General features: G+C 32.0%; 1 protein-coding gene across 1 annotated transcript; it reads right to left on the reverse strand.

The window, feature by feature from the left end:
- Positions 1-4,152: 4,152 nt before the first annotated feature.
- Positions 4,153-4,919, reverse strand: LOC100261331 (glycine-rich protein 5-like). Its single transcript, XM_002263797.5, has one exon. The coding sequence runs from the start codon at positions 4,724-4,726 to the stop codon at positions 4,367-4,369; it is 360 nt and encodes a 119-aa protein (XP_002263833.1). The 5' UTR covers positions 4,727-4,919; the 3' UTR covers positions 4,153-4,366.
- Between the last annotated feature and the right edge of the window lie 11,274 nt (positions 4,920-16,193).

The raw sequence follows: 16,193 nt of genomic DNA on the forward strand, positions 1-16,193 counted from the left end.
CTTGATAGGCTTAAGTCACTTAAGCCCAATGGGCATCCCTATAAATACCCCTTTATCGATTAGGATTTCCTAATGACTTTTGGTGAGAGTTGTCTTCCACCTCCAGAGAGAGCACAGTCTTCTCCCTTCCAAAACTCATACTTTAAAGTGTTAAGATCGTGGTTCAAGTCATTAGACAAAAAATCTTGGGTGTACGAGACCTCCTTGGATGAAGGGTTATAACATTGGATGTGCACAAGTCACATGCATGAGAAGCTCACAGGACATGGGACATTCACAAGCCTCATACACGGGAATCACACGAGACATGCACATGGATAGTAGCATGAGGAGAGAGACTATCTAGTTTTTTCAAGCATGTTTCTCAACGGATGAATTCGATCTGAGAACATCCAAATCACAAGTATGAGTTTTGAATCTTTAGATCTTTATTCTAAAATGGTTTTAAAGCTATTATTTTTCATTTATGTTAGATCTAGAGAGCCCTAGGGATAGATGCATGCATCCTATGAGATCCCGGACATAGGAACAAAGTAATCCAGGGTTCCTAACAACCTCTTAATTTGAGGGATGATTAACCTTGACCATCGAGAAGAGGTTCCCATGGTGAGTGCATTAGTATGTATGGTTACACATTGGACAAAACCTATGGTGAGTCATGATGTAAAGCTATCGGTTTGTTATAACTTCACTAGGCTACTATGTTATATTATCTCTCAACTTCGAGAGAATATTGAGCCTGTGCTGAAGTTAGTAATGACTTTGAGCTATATATGAGATCCTAACGTGATCATATGTTCCTTATTGATTGGGCCACTATTCATAAAAGTTGGTAGCAATGGGTGATTAGAGCCAAAATATGCACTCCAATCACACAAATATGACATGATTTATGTAACATAAAAAGCTCTAATTATCTAAGTTAACTCAAATTGATGCTAAGACCTTAACTATGGATCTAACTTTTATTTTGAGCCTAATTCTAGGTTTAAGGGATGAAAAGAATGCTAAGTGTAAAAGTCATTTTCAACCAAGGAAGTAGAAGAGGTTAAATATGCATAAATGAGAGACTTGGGACTTGTTAACTATGAAGAGTCTAAGAAATGGCATAATGAGCAAACCATAGGCATGAAATACTAGCAAGGGGTGTTATGGATTAAGATAAAGGTCAAGAAACCATAATAGAGGAGGGTTGAAGCGCATGCAATCAAGTTCACATGGAAATTTAGAACTCAAAATCTAGCTACAACATATTCTTTGATTTTAAGGTAAAATTTGGAGCACTTACTAATGTCATTTTTGGGCATACTATATATCATTTTGAAGCTCGAGAAGTAAGGAGTCCAACACTTTAAATAGTGTGCAAATCAAAATTGTCATGAGGAAGTTATGCACGTTAGAAACAAACTGGTAGTGGGTGAGTTCAAAATTCACAGTGAATTTTGAACTCACCATGGTGATTTTGAATTTGGCACTTTTCCTCCACATATGAATTCAAAATTGATTTGGAACTCACCCCAACTTTGAACTTAGCTATTGGTGGTTGAGTTTTAAGCTCCAAAACATGTCAAAATGAGTTTCAAATTCCTTCATCCAGATTAGAATGCATGACACTCATTTAGAACTCATAATATTTTCAATCTTTTAAGTTGTTTATGACTTTTCTTTGTAATAAGTGGCCAATGGAAGTGTGCACATATTAGGTTATTGAATTTATTATATAAACTCTTTTAGTTATAGTTTTAAGGAAGAGAAAAGAGGTTAGATTGTAAAGAGGGAGATTGATATCTCATCTTGAAATTCTTTAATAAAGTTTTAGGTTTTCTTTTCTTTTCTTTCCTTTTTCAATCTTTCTTTTTATTTTCTTGGTAACCAAATATGGGTTGTGAGAACAAATCCACCACTATGTTTAACTAGCTTGATTGATTCAGAGATGCTAACATGAAGGTGAAGAATCCAAAGGAGTGGCAAGAAATGATAATGTATTAAATGGTTTGATTATATTTTCAAGTTTTCACTAGTAGGAATAGATCCTCTATGTTAGATCACCTTAGATAAATTATATAGGACTCTTATCAAAATACTACTAATTCTTGGGAAGACCTTGATTACTAGTTACTATAGTTTGATCCTATTGTTAACGAATTTAAGGGTTGAATCTATGAAGATGGATATGGGATTTTGATTGAATAAAATTGAAAATAAAAACAAACCATCATTTCTAATTAATTTAAGATTTACAATAATGAGATTAATGATTGGTTGGGTTACAAATTATGAATATTTAGTCTCATCCTTGTAAGTTATACTAGGGAATGATATGGTAGGTTATTACTAGATACTAATGATTCCTAACAACTCTTGATCAAGTTATCTTGGTCTTCCCAATCATTACCTGCCTTAAAACAAAGCTACAAGGAGTAGGAAGGGTTACAAAGCTAAACCTTAAACCAATAATTAATCTCATTTACTTGATGTTTTAGGAATCTATTTTAAAAAGGAAAAACTAAGTTTCCAATGCAATATTGGTCTTAATATTCAATTTGGTTGTGGATTGATTTTGATCTTAAATCCTAAATTTTATAATGTTCTTTCTCTCTCTCTAGGAATTAACACTAGATTGTGAAACTCTCTAGAACATTCTTTCTTTTATTTGATTTATTTCATAAAATAGTTTAGGAAATTTTTATTCATGTTTATCCCTATTTATTTAAATTAAGATTTCAGTATTTTTAGCAAATAATTACCCCTTTTCATCTAAAAGAAAATAAACAAATTAGAGTTGATCCTAGAAGACAACAACCTACTACACTACAAAGTTGTGGTAACTCTATCTCTAATTTTTCTTAGCTAGAGTTATCATATATTTAAGCTTAATTATTTTAATTACAATAGAGATTTGCAGTGAATGGGTATTCTTAATGGAGATACTATGATATCTCATGGACTTTAAGACAATATATACCCTTGGGTGATCCTAAAGATACGTGTTTAGATAAACTATGGTCATAGTAGTTCCTTAAGCTCTTTGTGAGATAGGACATGTCAATTGATTACATAATAGGAGGATTTGTAACTTAATTATAGTAGAGGTAATCTTAAGTGGATGATAGTTTTTACCTTGTTAGATTATAGACATCAATTCATTGGGAGATTATATATAGTGGATAGTAGGTCACGAACCCGAACACTTAGTGTCTTGTTATAATATGTATAGGGTATTAGAGTATAGTTATCTTAGTATAATGGGATGTTTTGTCAACTTCAAAATTGAATTTTGAGAGAGCCAATACTATCCTAGAAGTTCCAATGGTCCTCGTTCAAACATATATACCTTGATGACACAGTTAATGAAGGTTGGATTGACTTTTGGTTTACTTATATGCATAAGGATGTTTTGGTAACTATATAAGGTTGCCAGGAATTAGCGGACAACATCTCTAGAATAGTTAATTGATTAATTGAAGTTTTGATGGGTTAATTAATCAATTAAGACTCCTTTTTGAGATAGATTAAGTGACTCAAGTCGAAGGTAGGTTCAAGTCACTTAAGCTTAGTAGGAACCCTATAAATACCCCTTATAAGATTAAGATTTCAAGTCTTCTTTTATCATTCTCCCTATGTTTCAAAGAGAACCCTAACTTCCATCCTCATGACTTCCACCACTTGTGTGCTTAGTTTCAAGAAAGAGTCATTAGGTGAAACATTGGGGGTTTGTGAGATCACATTTGACTACGTGGCATCAAATAATGATATTCACCATAAGGATTCAATCTAAACATGTAATCTAGGTCTTGTAAATAGTTTTAAATGTTATATTTTTGCTACACATAGGGTCTAGTAGCCTTAGGAGTAATTTGATGCACCTAACCTGATCCCTGGACAGGAACAAAGTAATCTAGATTTCCCATCAGTTGGATTACCTTGTTGAAAAGAAAAATTGTTTTCATGCTTTGAAAGGTATGGTTTTCTAGGAAGCATATGACCACTGGTGTGGTGTAGTGATTATGTATGATGAAAAAAAATATATAAAAAATGAATAAAATAAAATAAAAGAATGCAGTGGGCTGCGAGGTTACATAGACTAGATTGTGCTGTTGGAAGAGATGATAATAATTTGGTGATGGTATAGATTATTGGGAGAAGTGAGAGTAGGAAAGTAAAATAAAATTATTATATAAAACAACAAACAAAAACACAATTATGCTGGGCTAGTAACATGACAACGGAATCTGAAGCAAAGACATGAAGAACAATAAGAAACTAAAAACATGAACCACCTTACACACAGACACACTCAACTCCAAAACCCTTACTGGTAGAAGTTAAACTTAAACCTAAAATGAGAACCATGATCACAACAAATTCAAGGGAAAGGAGGAGAACCAGCGCCACCACCAGGACCACCGAGTCCACCACCGGTGCCCACTCCACTGCCTATGCCGCCTAGGGTTCCGAGACCACCGGTGCCACCCAAGCCACCCAAGCTGTCGAGCCCTCCTGTCCCACCTAGTCCACCTGCACTACCGATTCCTCCGCCAACTCCGCTGACTCCACCTAGCCCACCAAATGGCAGTCCAGAATCACCTACTCCTGCAAAGCCACCCAGCCCGCCAAAGGTGGCGATGTTCTTTTGGTCATCGAGACCAGCATCACTAGGCACAGTCCTTGCAGTGGTGTGAGCCACTGCTAGGGCAAGCACTGCCATGATAAACCACTTTGCCATCTCTCTCTTTTCTCACTCACTCACTCACCCTCTAATGCTTCTTTTTGAGTGTGTACTCTGTTGCACCTGAAGGGTGTTGCGGGTCTCCTTTTAAAGGCCTAAAGGGAGGTGGGGGACAGTTGCAAGTAGTAAATGAAGTTAAATGCTGATCAGTCCACAGCTATACTCAGTCGATGGAATTGAACAGGATTTGTTGCGACTATGCTCCGAGCCTCAGGGCCTCAAATTGATCAACATCTAACAAATAAAAATGAAAATCACTTGCATATCATCATGGCTTCCATACAGATATTATGCAATATGTATGGCTGTGCTGGAATTCAGAAAAATACCCCTGCCAATATTTGCATGACAGAAAACCTAAAGTACATGAATATTAGGGGTTTGTTTTGACGTATGTAAAATTTGAATGACAGGCCACAAAAAATGTCTCTTTCTCTGGTAATTCTTTCGCGTTTTATTTTTCATATCCTGAATTTTTCAGTTGATCTCTAAGAGAATGTATGGAAAAAATGAATACCAAATTAGATAAATTGATACCTAATACTATATTAATACCTCTCTGGGGTGCATTTAGTCTTTTTGGGCTTACCATATGAGATAGAAAGGGATCATGCAAAATAGCATAAAGAAATTTTTTGGAATTATTATGTTTTGAATATTTTTTTTTAAAAAAAAAAGAAAAAAGAGTTATGCATGATGTTATTTATTTTGACTAGAATGGAGACTAAGTATTATATATATATATGTATTAACTTTCTTTGTTTTTTTCCATAAAATTTTACTTCAGGGTGTAGGTAAGAAGATTATCAATCCACCAAACTGCTGATAATCTTTCAATGTTATGTTGGAATCCATCCAGTGCCTGGCTTTGTGATCATTATAGATGTGTCATTGTAAGATGGAGAATTTAAGCCTTGGTTTGTATTATTTGATTCTTTTTAGTTGAAGTATTGACCAAAAAGAATTCACAAACTTTTGAGAACATTATACTCATAATGGAAAAAGAAAACAAAAATTATAGCTACACCCGTTTAATCAAATTAAGAATTTTCATGTTAATTTGGAGTCATGAAAATTATTAGAATTTTTAGATAAGATGGCTAAGTACTTTATCCAAATAAAAATTAATTAGGTCTCATTTTTCTACTCTGATGAACATGATGAGAATTTGGTGAGAACTGAAAGATAAAGGCCAAGGGTTGCTGAAGCTCCACTTATTGGGCAAATACTAGAGAGAAGGAGAGTGAGGTGATCAATGGGGTAGGAAGAATCAATAACAGCTCCTCCAGCGGCCCTCGGCAGGACTAAGGCTGAGGATGCTGACCTTGGTGGAGGAGAAAGTAAATGCAATTATTAGGACGGTTTGTGGACTCCTATTAGTTGTTTCACCTGTTCTTAATAATTCGTTTTATGACCTACAATCTGATACACACATCTTCATGCTCATGTATACATGCATGTGTTATCCCATATGCATCTTGTTAAGTAAGAGTTTATTTGACAATGATTTTTGGAAATGTTTCAAGTTTTTTTAATATTTGAAAGATAAATTTTTTTAAAATGTTAAAAAGAGTAGAAACACTTTTTAAAATCACTCTCAAACATACTCTAAGTTATAAAATTAATATTTATAGCAAAAAAATCATATTTAAAGACAATATTTATTGATGGAAAATAGGTTTTTAAAATCTTTTGCAATAAAATTTTAATTTACACCAATAAATCCCATTTATCCACAAATTAAAGTTAAAATATTTGATAGAATTTTTAAAAGATATGAAATCGGAGAACTTGTCTATATTTGGCCACTTGTTGGCATTAGATGCTTACATCTAGTGAGATGTCTGCGTTTGTATTTATAAATGTAAATATAAGATGGAACAACATATGTCCATGTATTTGTATTTTAGAGTGGAGAGACTAGTACCAAACATATTGTTGTCTATTTTGCTTTCATTGGGGGGTAGGTAAGCTTGTAATGAGTTATGGTAAAGAGAGAGAGGGTGAGAGAATCTGCAAAATCTAAGAGTCTATTCAACCATGTGAGTAAAAAACAATCTTTAAAAATTCGTAATACTGTTTGAGCATTGTTCTCTATTTACAATTTTTAAAAACAAGTGAAATAAAGAACAATTTTTAAAGGATAAATAAAAGTTATTTTCATCAGTTTTTAAAAATAAAAGAAAAATATAGAGAAATTTTTAAAAATCATAAAAATACAAATAAGATTGAACATCATATCATTCTTTTTCTTTGTTGATGATAATACTAATATTTTAAATATGATTTTCCTATAAATTATACTTGTTTTTGTAAATTTCTTTTAACTTCTCCAAAATTTTTCATTAAGCAAATAAATTTTATATCAAATTATGCTTTACATATGACATTTATTAATTGTTAAAAATAATTTAAAACTCAAAAACCGATATAATTAGTAGTAAAAAGTCATAGAACTTAATAACATTAAAAAGTCATAAACCAAAATTTATTTTATGACAGTTAATTTCTTCTTTACATATATCCTATTTTTACTAATTTTTTTATTAGGCAAATAAACTTCAAATTTAGTAAGGCCTATTGAGTTGGATTCATGAATGATCTAATAATTTTTAAAAATAACTTAAAACTCAAATAATGTTCCAATGAATATTAGAAAATTGATGGATAAAAATTGGTTTAGAATAACTATTATTTCTTTTCTACATAGAATCATTATTTTTTTATTTTAATTTTTTTGTTAGATAAATAAACTCCAAATTAAACAAGACTTAATGCATTAGATTCATCAATGAGTCTAATAATTTTTAAAAATAACTTAAAATTCAAATAGTGATCTAATCAATACCAAAAATTGATGTACAAAAATTAGTCTAGAATGACTCTTTTCCCTTCTACATAGAATTATTATTTTTTGATTTTTTTTTTTGTTAGGCAACTAAACTCTGAATTAAACAAAACTTAATGCGTTGGATTCATCAACGAGTCTAGTAATTTTTAAAAATAATTTGAAACTCAAATAATAAACCTATTATCATAAAAAATTTATGGACACAAATTGGTTTACAATGACTATTATTTTTTTTCTACACATAATTATATTTTTTTTTATAAATTCTCACACTAGGAAAATGAACTTCAAATCAAGTGAAGCTTTATATTAAATTTATTAATGGGTTTAACAAATTTTAAATATAATTTTGAACTTAAGAAATAGATCTAATCACTAAAAAACTAATAAATCAAAATTGATATATTATGAGTCTTAACTTTGCTATTTCTCAATGCACACAACCATATAGATTATTAGTTTGCTTGGATTAAAAACTATTTCATGAACCAATAATAACGACAAATACTCATAATTAACTTTGCTCTTTGATAATTGTTAGTTTATTGTTCATATGTGGATATAGGATAGTAATGGTTTTATAAATATTATGTTGATTTACATTATGAATGCATAACATTGTATATTGTATTAGAGATATGATATATGATAATTCTATAGGTAAAAAAAAAAAGTGAAAAAACACAACAAATAAGGCAAATGTTGTCGAAATTTGGGTAGAATTTAGTATTTTATTTTTTAGAAATTTGTTTAATTTTAATAATTTATAAAATGCATACTTATGATGTCACCGGTTTGACCATGGTTTGGTTCTCAGTCAAACCAATGAACTATATATATCTGCTTATGTTCATATAAATATGCTTTGCATGATTGTATGTTGCATGACTACCCTCCTTTTGCATGGTGCATGATTTGTTTATCTATGTGGACACACATGCATCCTTCTACTCCGATTTTCATAGCTCGATCAATCATTTTCTTGTATTTAGTTGAAAATGACCATGTCTTTGTACTATGCTTGCTCTTCAATTGAGCTAGTGACTAGGAGTGAGATCTAGATTTGGGCTACATGGAATTTGAAAGTTGTTGTGACACCATCAGACTAGTGTCGCATCATCAACACCAATATTGTTTGCTTAGTGTTAGAGCCATCTCATCAGCATTGCCATGTCATCGTTCGATCTTCAGTGACATCTTATCACTAATATCAATGCCACATGCTAACCATTAGAGCAGATCATGTGATGAAGGACTCGGCTGATCACGGTCAGACTATGTGCCGATGGTTTGCCCATCCCCTAGGCGTCTACAAGGCCATGCATCCTCTGAATAGCCTCTCTAGGCTCAAAACCCGACACAGTGGGCCAAGCCTTGGACTCATACACCCTGAGTCCAACTGAAGGGATGTCGAAAATGCGGCAAATGCTTTCCGGGCTCCGCTTGATCTCAACACCTCAAACGAATTTAGGGTTAATTCCAATTTTGGTTTTGAAACTTGATGCATAACTATCAGAGTATAAAAGGATTGACATTGAAACATAATCATTGATGTTCAAGGGAAAACAACTTACTATCTAGTTCTATATTTTGAGATTGAATTCTTAGAAGGAATCAAGTCATGCCTTTTGTCAAATTAGAATCACATCCAATCAATTTGTTCTAAGATTGTTGGATTTTTGTTTAACACGACATTGTTCATCTACATACAACACAACTTAACTCCCCTTTAATTATACAGGCTAAACCAAAATATTGCTACATACTAAAAGAGAAAAAGACAATTATGCATGTATCTGGAACGTTCAATAAAAATAACTAATTCGGAGATTTCTCTTTGGATTTCGGGGCATTACGTTATCAACTATATATATATATATATATATATATATAGAGAGAGAGAGAGAAATTATTTTGTGCTCTTTGTTCTTTTATGACATAGTTAGTTTCTTCTCTAATCATAAACCCTAAACCATCGATAATATAATCTAATATTATAGTATATGTTAGAAACATAAGGATATTAACATTTTAGTAAATTTTTTGTAAAAATTAAATATAATAATAATTATTAATATTTTATTTAAAATGAATAACAAATAAAGTTTAAGTTTTTAACATGTAAATGAGCCAAGTTTTTCATTACATGCACATATTTAGTATTCAATTACAAACATAATATTCTCAAATATTTTGATTTAATTTGAAATTAACTGAATTGGTTTTTTGAATTCCAAATTATTCTTAAAAATTAAATAATCAAATTATTATTAAAAAATTAAAATTCTTTAAAGAACTTAAATTATTAATTATGTCTTAATTTATAATTTATTTGCCTACTGATAAAATTAATACATACATACACACACACACACACACACACACATATATATATATATATATATATATATATATATATATATATAGTTGTGTGCATTGAGAAATAGCAAAGTTAAGACTCATAATATATCAATTTTGATTTATTAGTTTTTGTCTGGTCTGTATATAAGTTTTTGTCTGGTCTGTATATAGCCTATTGATACTTCAATTGATACTCAAAATATTTCCAAAAATATTTATCAATAAAAATATTGATATTAACACTCCTCAGCTAAACCAGCCTGCTTACTACCAGCAGACTTGATTTATAATTTTTCAATATTATAAATGATTTTTCAGCTAACTGATTAAATGATTGTCCTGTCTGGGTTTCTTCATCAGCTATCTTGTTTGATTGGCTGATGTGTATGCGTTCTTTACTTTCTTTCTTCACGTATGTTTGTTTTGATGGAAAATGGAATGGGGAAGAAAGAAATGAGGTGGTGTTGCCAATTGCCAGTTGCCCAGAATCAAGATCCCCTTCTCCTTTATTTCTTCTTCATTTCTTTTCTTTTGTTTTGTTTTTTAGTTTTGGAGCACCCATTATCAATCCTACTTCCAAGCTTTCTTCTTTTAGTCCTCTCAATAAAGAGAACACCTATACCTGCATCAGATTTTTGTCTTAACCGATTTCTTCTTATAGAATTGGAAATTAATTTTTATGGAGGTATTAATCTCATTGTTTTCTTGGGTAGGAGTGATTTTAGAACTATTCCATGCTATATTTCTCCTCATAATTCTCTTTCTTGAATTGTTTAAATTGGATTCGACAGGCCAAGTTGTTGTCTGGTCTATGTTATTTAATTCTTGTTCATTTTCATCAGGATTTATTTCTTCAACTGTTTGAAAGTGGTGGGTGCATTCTCAAACCTTCAGTACTAACAAATTGTACAAGGCAATGGATGGTGGTGCTGGCTATCTGTGATAACCACATATATTCAAGTTGTCAATGGATTCTATTAACTTCTTTCTTTCTATTTTCTTCAAGTGACTATGAAATGTGAAGTGCTCAGCTATTTTTCTGGTAGTCAGAATTTGTTTGTTAATCAAATCAATTAATATCCGAAACTTTGAGATTTTGTACAACTGTTATACCTTCTCAACAATCTCAATAATTCTTTGTTGTAAATTGGTAGAACAGAATCGACCCATACCGAGCCAATCTACAAATAAGGGACGTGATCAGATTCTTGTAATTGAGGTTCCAGTCGAAAAGGTGAATTAATGTAGTATAATTATCTTGCTTTCAGTTGAATATAAACCTTAGTTCCAATTTGCACTGCCAATGCTTCCAGGTTGGTTTTCTCATTGGAAGGAGATGTGCAACCATTGATCAAATACAACACACTTCTGGAGCTTTGATTGGGGTTTGTGATTTAACCACAAAAGCTTTAGTATATGTTAAGTTATTCAAATTATCTTTCCTTACCATGAGTGATATGTTATTTGTCTCATTACCTTCACTACAAGAATTTTTTTTATAAAAAAGTACACATTTTAAGCGTCAAGAAAGATTGTAAATGAAAAATTCATTTTGGAATATATATATGGATTCATCATAAACCCTAAACTTGATGAGGTTTGCTCGGATTAAAAACTATTTCATGTCAACTGCAACCCAGAGTTGTTCATAATATCTAGAGCCTTAAGCTCACGACCCAGAGTAGCTTATGTCATCCACAACCTGGAGTTGTTCATAGCATTTGGACACCTAAGCTCACAACCTAGAGTCGGCCATATAAACCATAGCCTTGAACTATTCATAGTATATAGAACACTAAGCTCATGACTCAGAGTTGTTCCTATTAGCCACATCCCTGAGCTATTCATAGCATTTAAACCCTTGAGCTCACAAACCTAAGTAGCTCATGTCATCCATAGTTGTTAATTGTTCATAGTATTTAGAGCACTGAGCTCATGACCTAGAGTTGTTCATGTCAACCAATCATTGGGTGACAAGGAAAATTTAAAAAGTGGTTTAGAATCGATTGAAATCATTCACAAAGGATAATGTTGTACACCTTTATACAATTAGTACATTTTCCTTGTACAATTAGTGTAATACTCTTGTACAATGACACAAATTGCATATCCTTTCTAAGTTATGTGTCCATCGTAGGAGTGTTTAACCATATTTTCAATGGTTTAGTTGAGAAGATGGTGGCATATAGATTGAAGCCAAAATATTTTGGTTTTCCAAAATATTCCCCAGCTGGTCTATCAAAAAAGGCAAATGAGGAATTTTTATTCAATTTTTCATTTTATATGGAAAGGTTTGGAAGAATAATGAATTACAAAGGGTAAAATTGTCATTGAGTATATAATTGACAAAAGAGTAGATCAATAAGAGAAAAGGGCAGGCAACAGAGATTGACGATATTTTGGATAAAATAAAGATGATTGATAATCGTAGATGAGAGGAGCACAAAAATAAATGGTGGTTTTGATTAGAGGTTTGCTTGATAATTGATGAGATATGGTAGCAAAATGATCTACTGCAAGAATCTAAAAAACCCAACCTACAATGATTTTGAAATTGAGGGTTTAGCTTCATTTCTCATGTTTGTGTGACTTATTTCTTATTTTGTAATGGTCATTCTTTATCTCCTAAACTCATGATATCCTCATCTTACTTTTTCTTACAGTCCATGAGTCTTAACTCACTCATTTTCTCATTTAACCCCTTAATATTTCAAAATCTAAAATAGTTTCAACTTGCACAATTTACTTCTCATAAACCTGAGATATATCTCCAAAATAAAAATTAAACTTATGAATAGGGCTTTAGCATTGATTTAGGTTAAGTTGGATGATTTGAGTGTCCTTTAGTGTACAAATGGTATCAAATATGTGTCATTAGAGCACATATTTTGGCTCCAATTAGACACCTTCATTCATGTCAAGACATAACAATTCCAATATTAGAAATCATTTAATATTGGAATTAAACCCAATATTTTCATTTATTGAGGAAGTATATTCCAAGGCGCAAACCAAAGAAGGCAATGAAGAATAGGCTACTTTAGGCAAGTCATGACAAATTACCACTCATGCTCGAGAATTTCCATCCTTTTGGAAGAGAAGATGGCCGTGACGTAACTATTGTGGGTTGGCTAAGGCTTATGGGTAACTGAGGTCTAAAATAAATAAAGAAATGCTTCAACTTGAACTCAACTCTATCCCACTCCTACATTAAGATACTCAATTTAAGTTGAACTCAATTTCATATTTCCAAAATTCGGGTTGAATTCAAATTGGTTTTATTAGAATTGATTCAGTTTTTTTAGATTATGTAGGCCAAAATTGAATTACGTAATATGCTAGGTTAGGTTGGGTTGCCTACAATTTGAATAATATATGACATGATATTTCAAAATAATAAAAACAAATAAAATTGCCTTTTTTGAAAATAAATATTACATGATATAAATATAATTTGATATTTTTAAAAAAAAGTTAAAGAAACAAATAAAATAAATACTATTATATAGAATAATAAAATTATAAATATTATGAAAATATTTTATTAGGTTTGAATTAGGTTGAAAACGTTGACCCAAACGCAACCAATGTTAAACCCAGTCCAAATACTAAAAATAATTACCTAAGTCCGGCTCAAAATTGTATTGGATGAATCCAATCCTCCAAATTTCACCCTAATTTTAGCTATATAAACCACTTATTTTAGTTTAAAATTATCCATCATTTCAAAAGTTTTATTTTCTTACTCTGATCGATAAACTTTCCATTAAATTTTGTTATGCAACAAGTTGAGTTGTAATTTCAAATATTTGGTCTCCATTGTGCATCTTGATATTTGCATGTGCAGAGAAAACGGAGATAGCAAAGTCTAAAGGTCCACGAGAGTTTCTGAATTGGATTGACGTTCAGAAGATGAAGTACACTTGGGGTGTGGCATGAGAAACAATGAGGCTTTCACCACCGCCTTAGGAACTTACCGACAAGCCTTAACTGACCTCACTTATGGAGGTTACACAATTCCAAAGGGATGGAAGGTATGCTATAAATACTGACAGAGTTTCACTTGCGGTTAGTCTAGGTTTAAGGTTGGCTAAGTTTGATACAATTCACTAACATGACTGAATCTAACATATTTTTCTCGGGTTTAAGTTGATAATAATCTGTTGACCTATATAATCTGTATGGTAAACATAATTATACAAATTTAATTTTAATCGACCTATTTAATAATTATATTAATTAATATAATTATAACCATAATTTACTTAACTCACATTTGACTCATTTTAAAATTTAATTTTAAATAAAATTGCAAAAAGTGTGTTGATTTCTTGCAGACACATTGGAACGTGATTTCAACGTACAGAGATCCCCAGTACGTCCCCGATCCTGAGCAGTTCGATCCATCGAGGTTCGAAGGAAAGGGGCTTGCACCATACTCATTTGCGCCGTTTGGAGGAGGACCAAGGATGTGTCCAGGGAAGGAATATGCTTGATTGCAGCTACTAGTGTTCATGCATAATGTCGTGACAAGGTTCAAATGGGAGAAAGTAGATCCAAATGAGAAGATTACATACACACATTCACCTATTCCTATGAATGGCTTCCCAATTCGCCGCCACCCTAATAAAAAAATATAGTCATGATTTAGCCCTTGGTAACTCTATCATGAGCATAAATGGGAGATGAATAAATGGATTATATGGATTTATATTTGCATTTTGATCTGAATAATTATGTAATAAAATGTTTGAGTATGGGCTATATTTGTATCTGCATGCCTTGATTTAGGATATTTTTTAATAAGTTGTTTTAGTTGTTTTAAGATAAAGACCACGTTGAGCTGTCTTGTAAAAAGTCTTTGTTAATCAAATCACACATTCACATGAGTAAAAAATAAAGAAAAAAATAAGATTTTTAATATGGTTCGACAATCAATATGATCCCTATATCCACGAAATACACCAATACTTAACAATTCACTAATTAACACGAATGAGAAGAGTTACAATAATGAAACTTTCGAAAAACACCTCTCAATTACAACCGCACTCTCTAAGAAATAAAACTCTAAATATAAAAGGGTTAAATATATAATAGGGGCAAACTCGATCCTCAGCATTCAGAACGAAGCATAACAAAACTGATTTAGATTTCACAATCCAACCAATTTTGTGTAATCTCATTTTCTTTTTTATTTTTTTCTTGGAGGAAAAATAGAAGTTGAGAGAGAGATTGGTGCTTCAGGCACGTTGGCCTTGTCCTAGTTTTGGTGTTAACATGTCAAATAATTACCCCAAAGAAACCCAACATAGACCACAAAAATAAAAATAAAAATAAAAATTCCTTTTTGACCCAAGTGACGTTGTACTTGATTAAATCAGCTATAGTGAATATAGAGAGAGCAACCCAGCAAACACAAGCTATGGCAACTTATGATATCTTCTCCTTCATCTCTACCATCTTCCTCATCCATTCCCGATTAAAAAAATGTTGCCTAAACCCATTTATATCTATCCTACACTTGTCTTATTGAAGGTAGGAAAACCAATTTATATCTATACTAAGCATGCCTCATTAAAGGTGGGATGGGGTGGATCTTCTAAATTACTTGTCCCATTGTCATATCTAGGTATGGGCTTGACTCGATTCTTTGTGGCCGTACCCAGCCCAAGTATCCAAGGACTAGGCTCAAGCCCTGGATTTTCTTACCAGCTAGTGGATCTCTATATAGCTTCCCATAATAAAGAGAGTACACACAAAATAATGTTTATTTTATGCTTCTAATTGTTTTATATCTCCTATTTTTTTCTAATATATAGCTCCATGGTGCTCTTGTTTTGTGATGCTAAATCTTAGAATTCAATTAAGCTACTTCAAGGAGGTGGAGAAGTTGCTGAGGAAGAAACTGCGTAGTGAAGAAGCCAAGATGCTATTGATGAAAGCTGTCTACTTGTTTAGTATCGGAGGAAATGATTATAGGGCCATGGCATCCTATTTGCCTCACTCCCTTAAGATTCAATATGTTGCCACTGTCATTCGCAACTTGACACTTGCCCTTGAGGTTAGCATTGCTCTCATCACAGTCTTAATATATAGTTTTTCTTTCTTCCTTTTTCAAAATTTTCAATCATTTTTACTAAAGATGGGAAGGAGGTAGGTTTTTTTGCGGATACCCATCATTCCTAACTTCTAATGGAAAAGTTTTAGTTTTGACTAACAACGATAAACAGATCCGGTTTAGACTTTTTT

Source organism: Vitis vinifera, chromosome 7 (genome assembly GCF_030704535.1).
Source record: "Vitis vinifera cultivar Pinot Noir 40024 chromosome 7, ASM3070453v1".
Taxonomy (NCBI): domain Eukaryota; kingdom Viridiplantae; phylum Streptophyta; class Magnoliopsida; order Vitales; family Vitaceae; genus Vitis; species Vitis vinifera.

Coding starts and splice junctions, on each gene's coding strand:
- LOC100261331 (XM_002263797.5), bottom strand. CDS start 4,726: ATGGCAAAGTGGTTTATCATGGCAGTGCTTGCCCTAGCAGTGGCTCAC.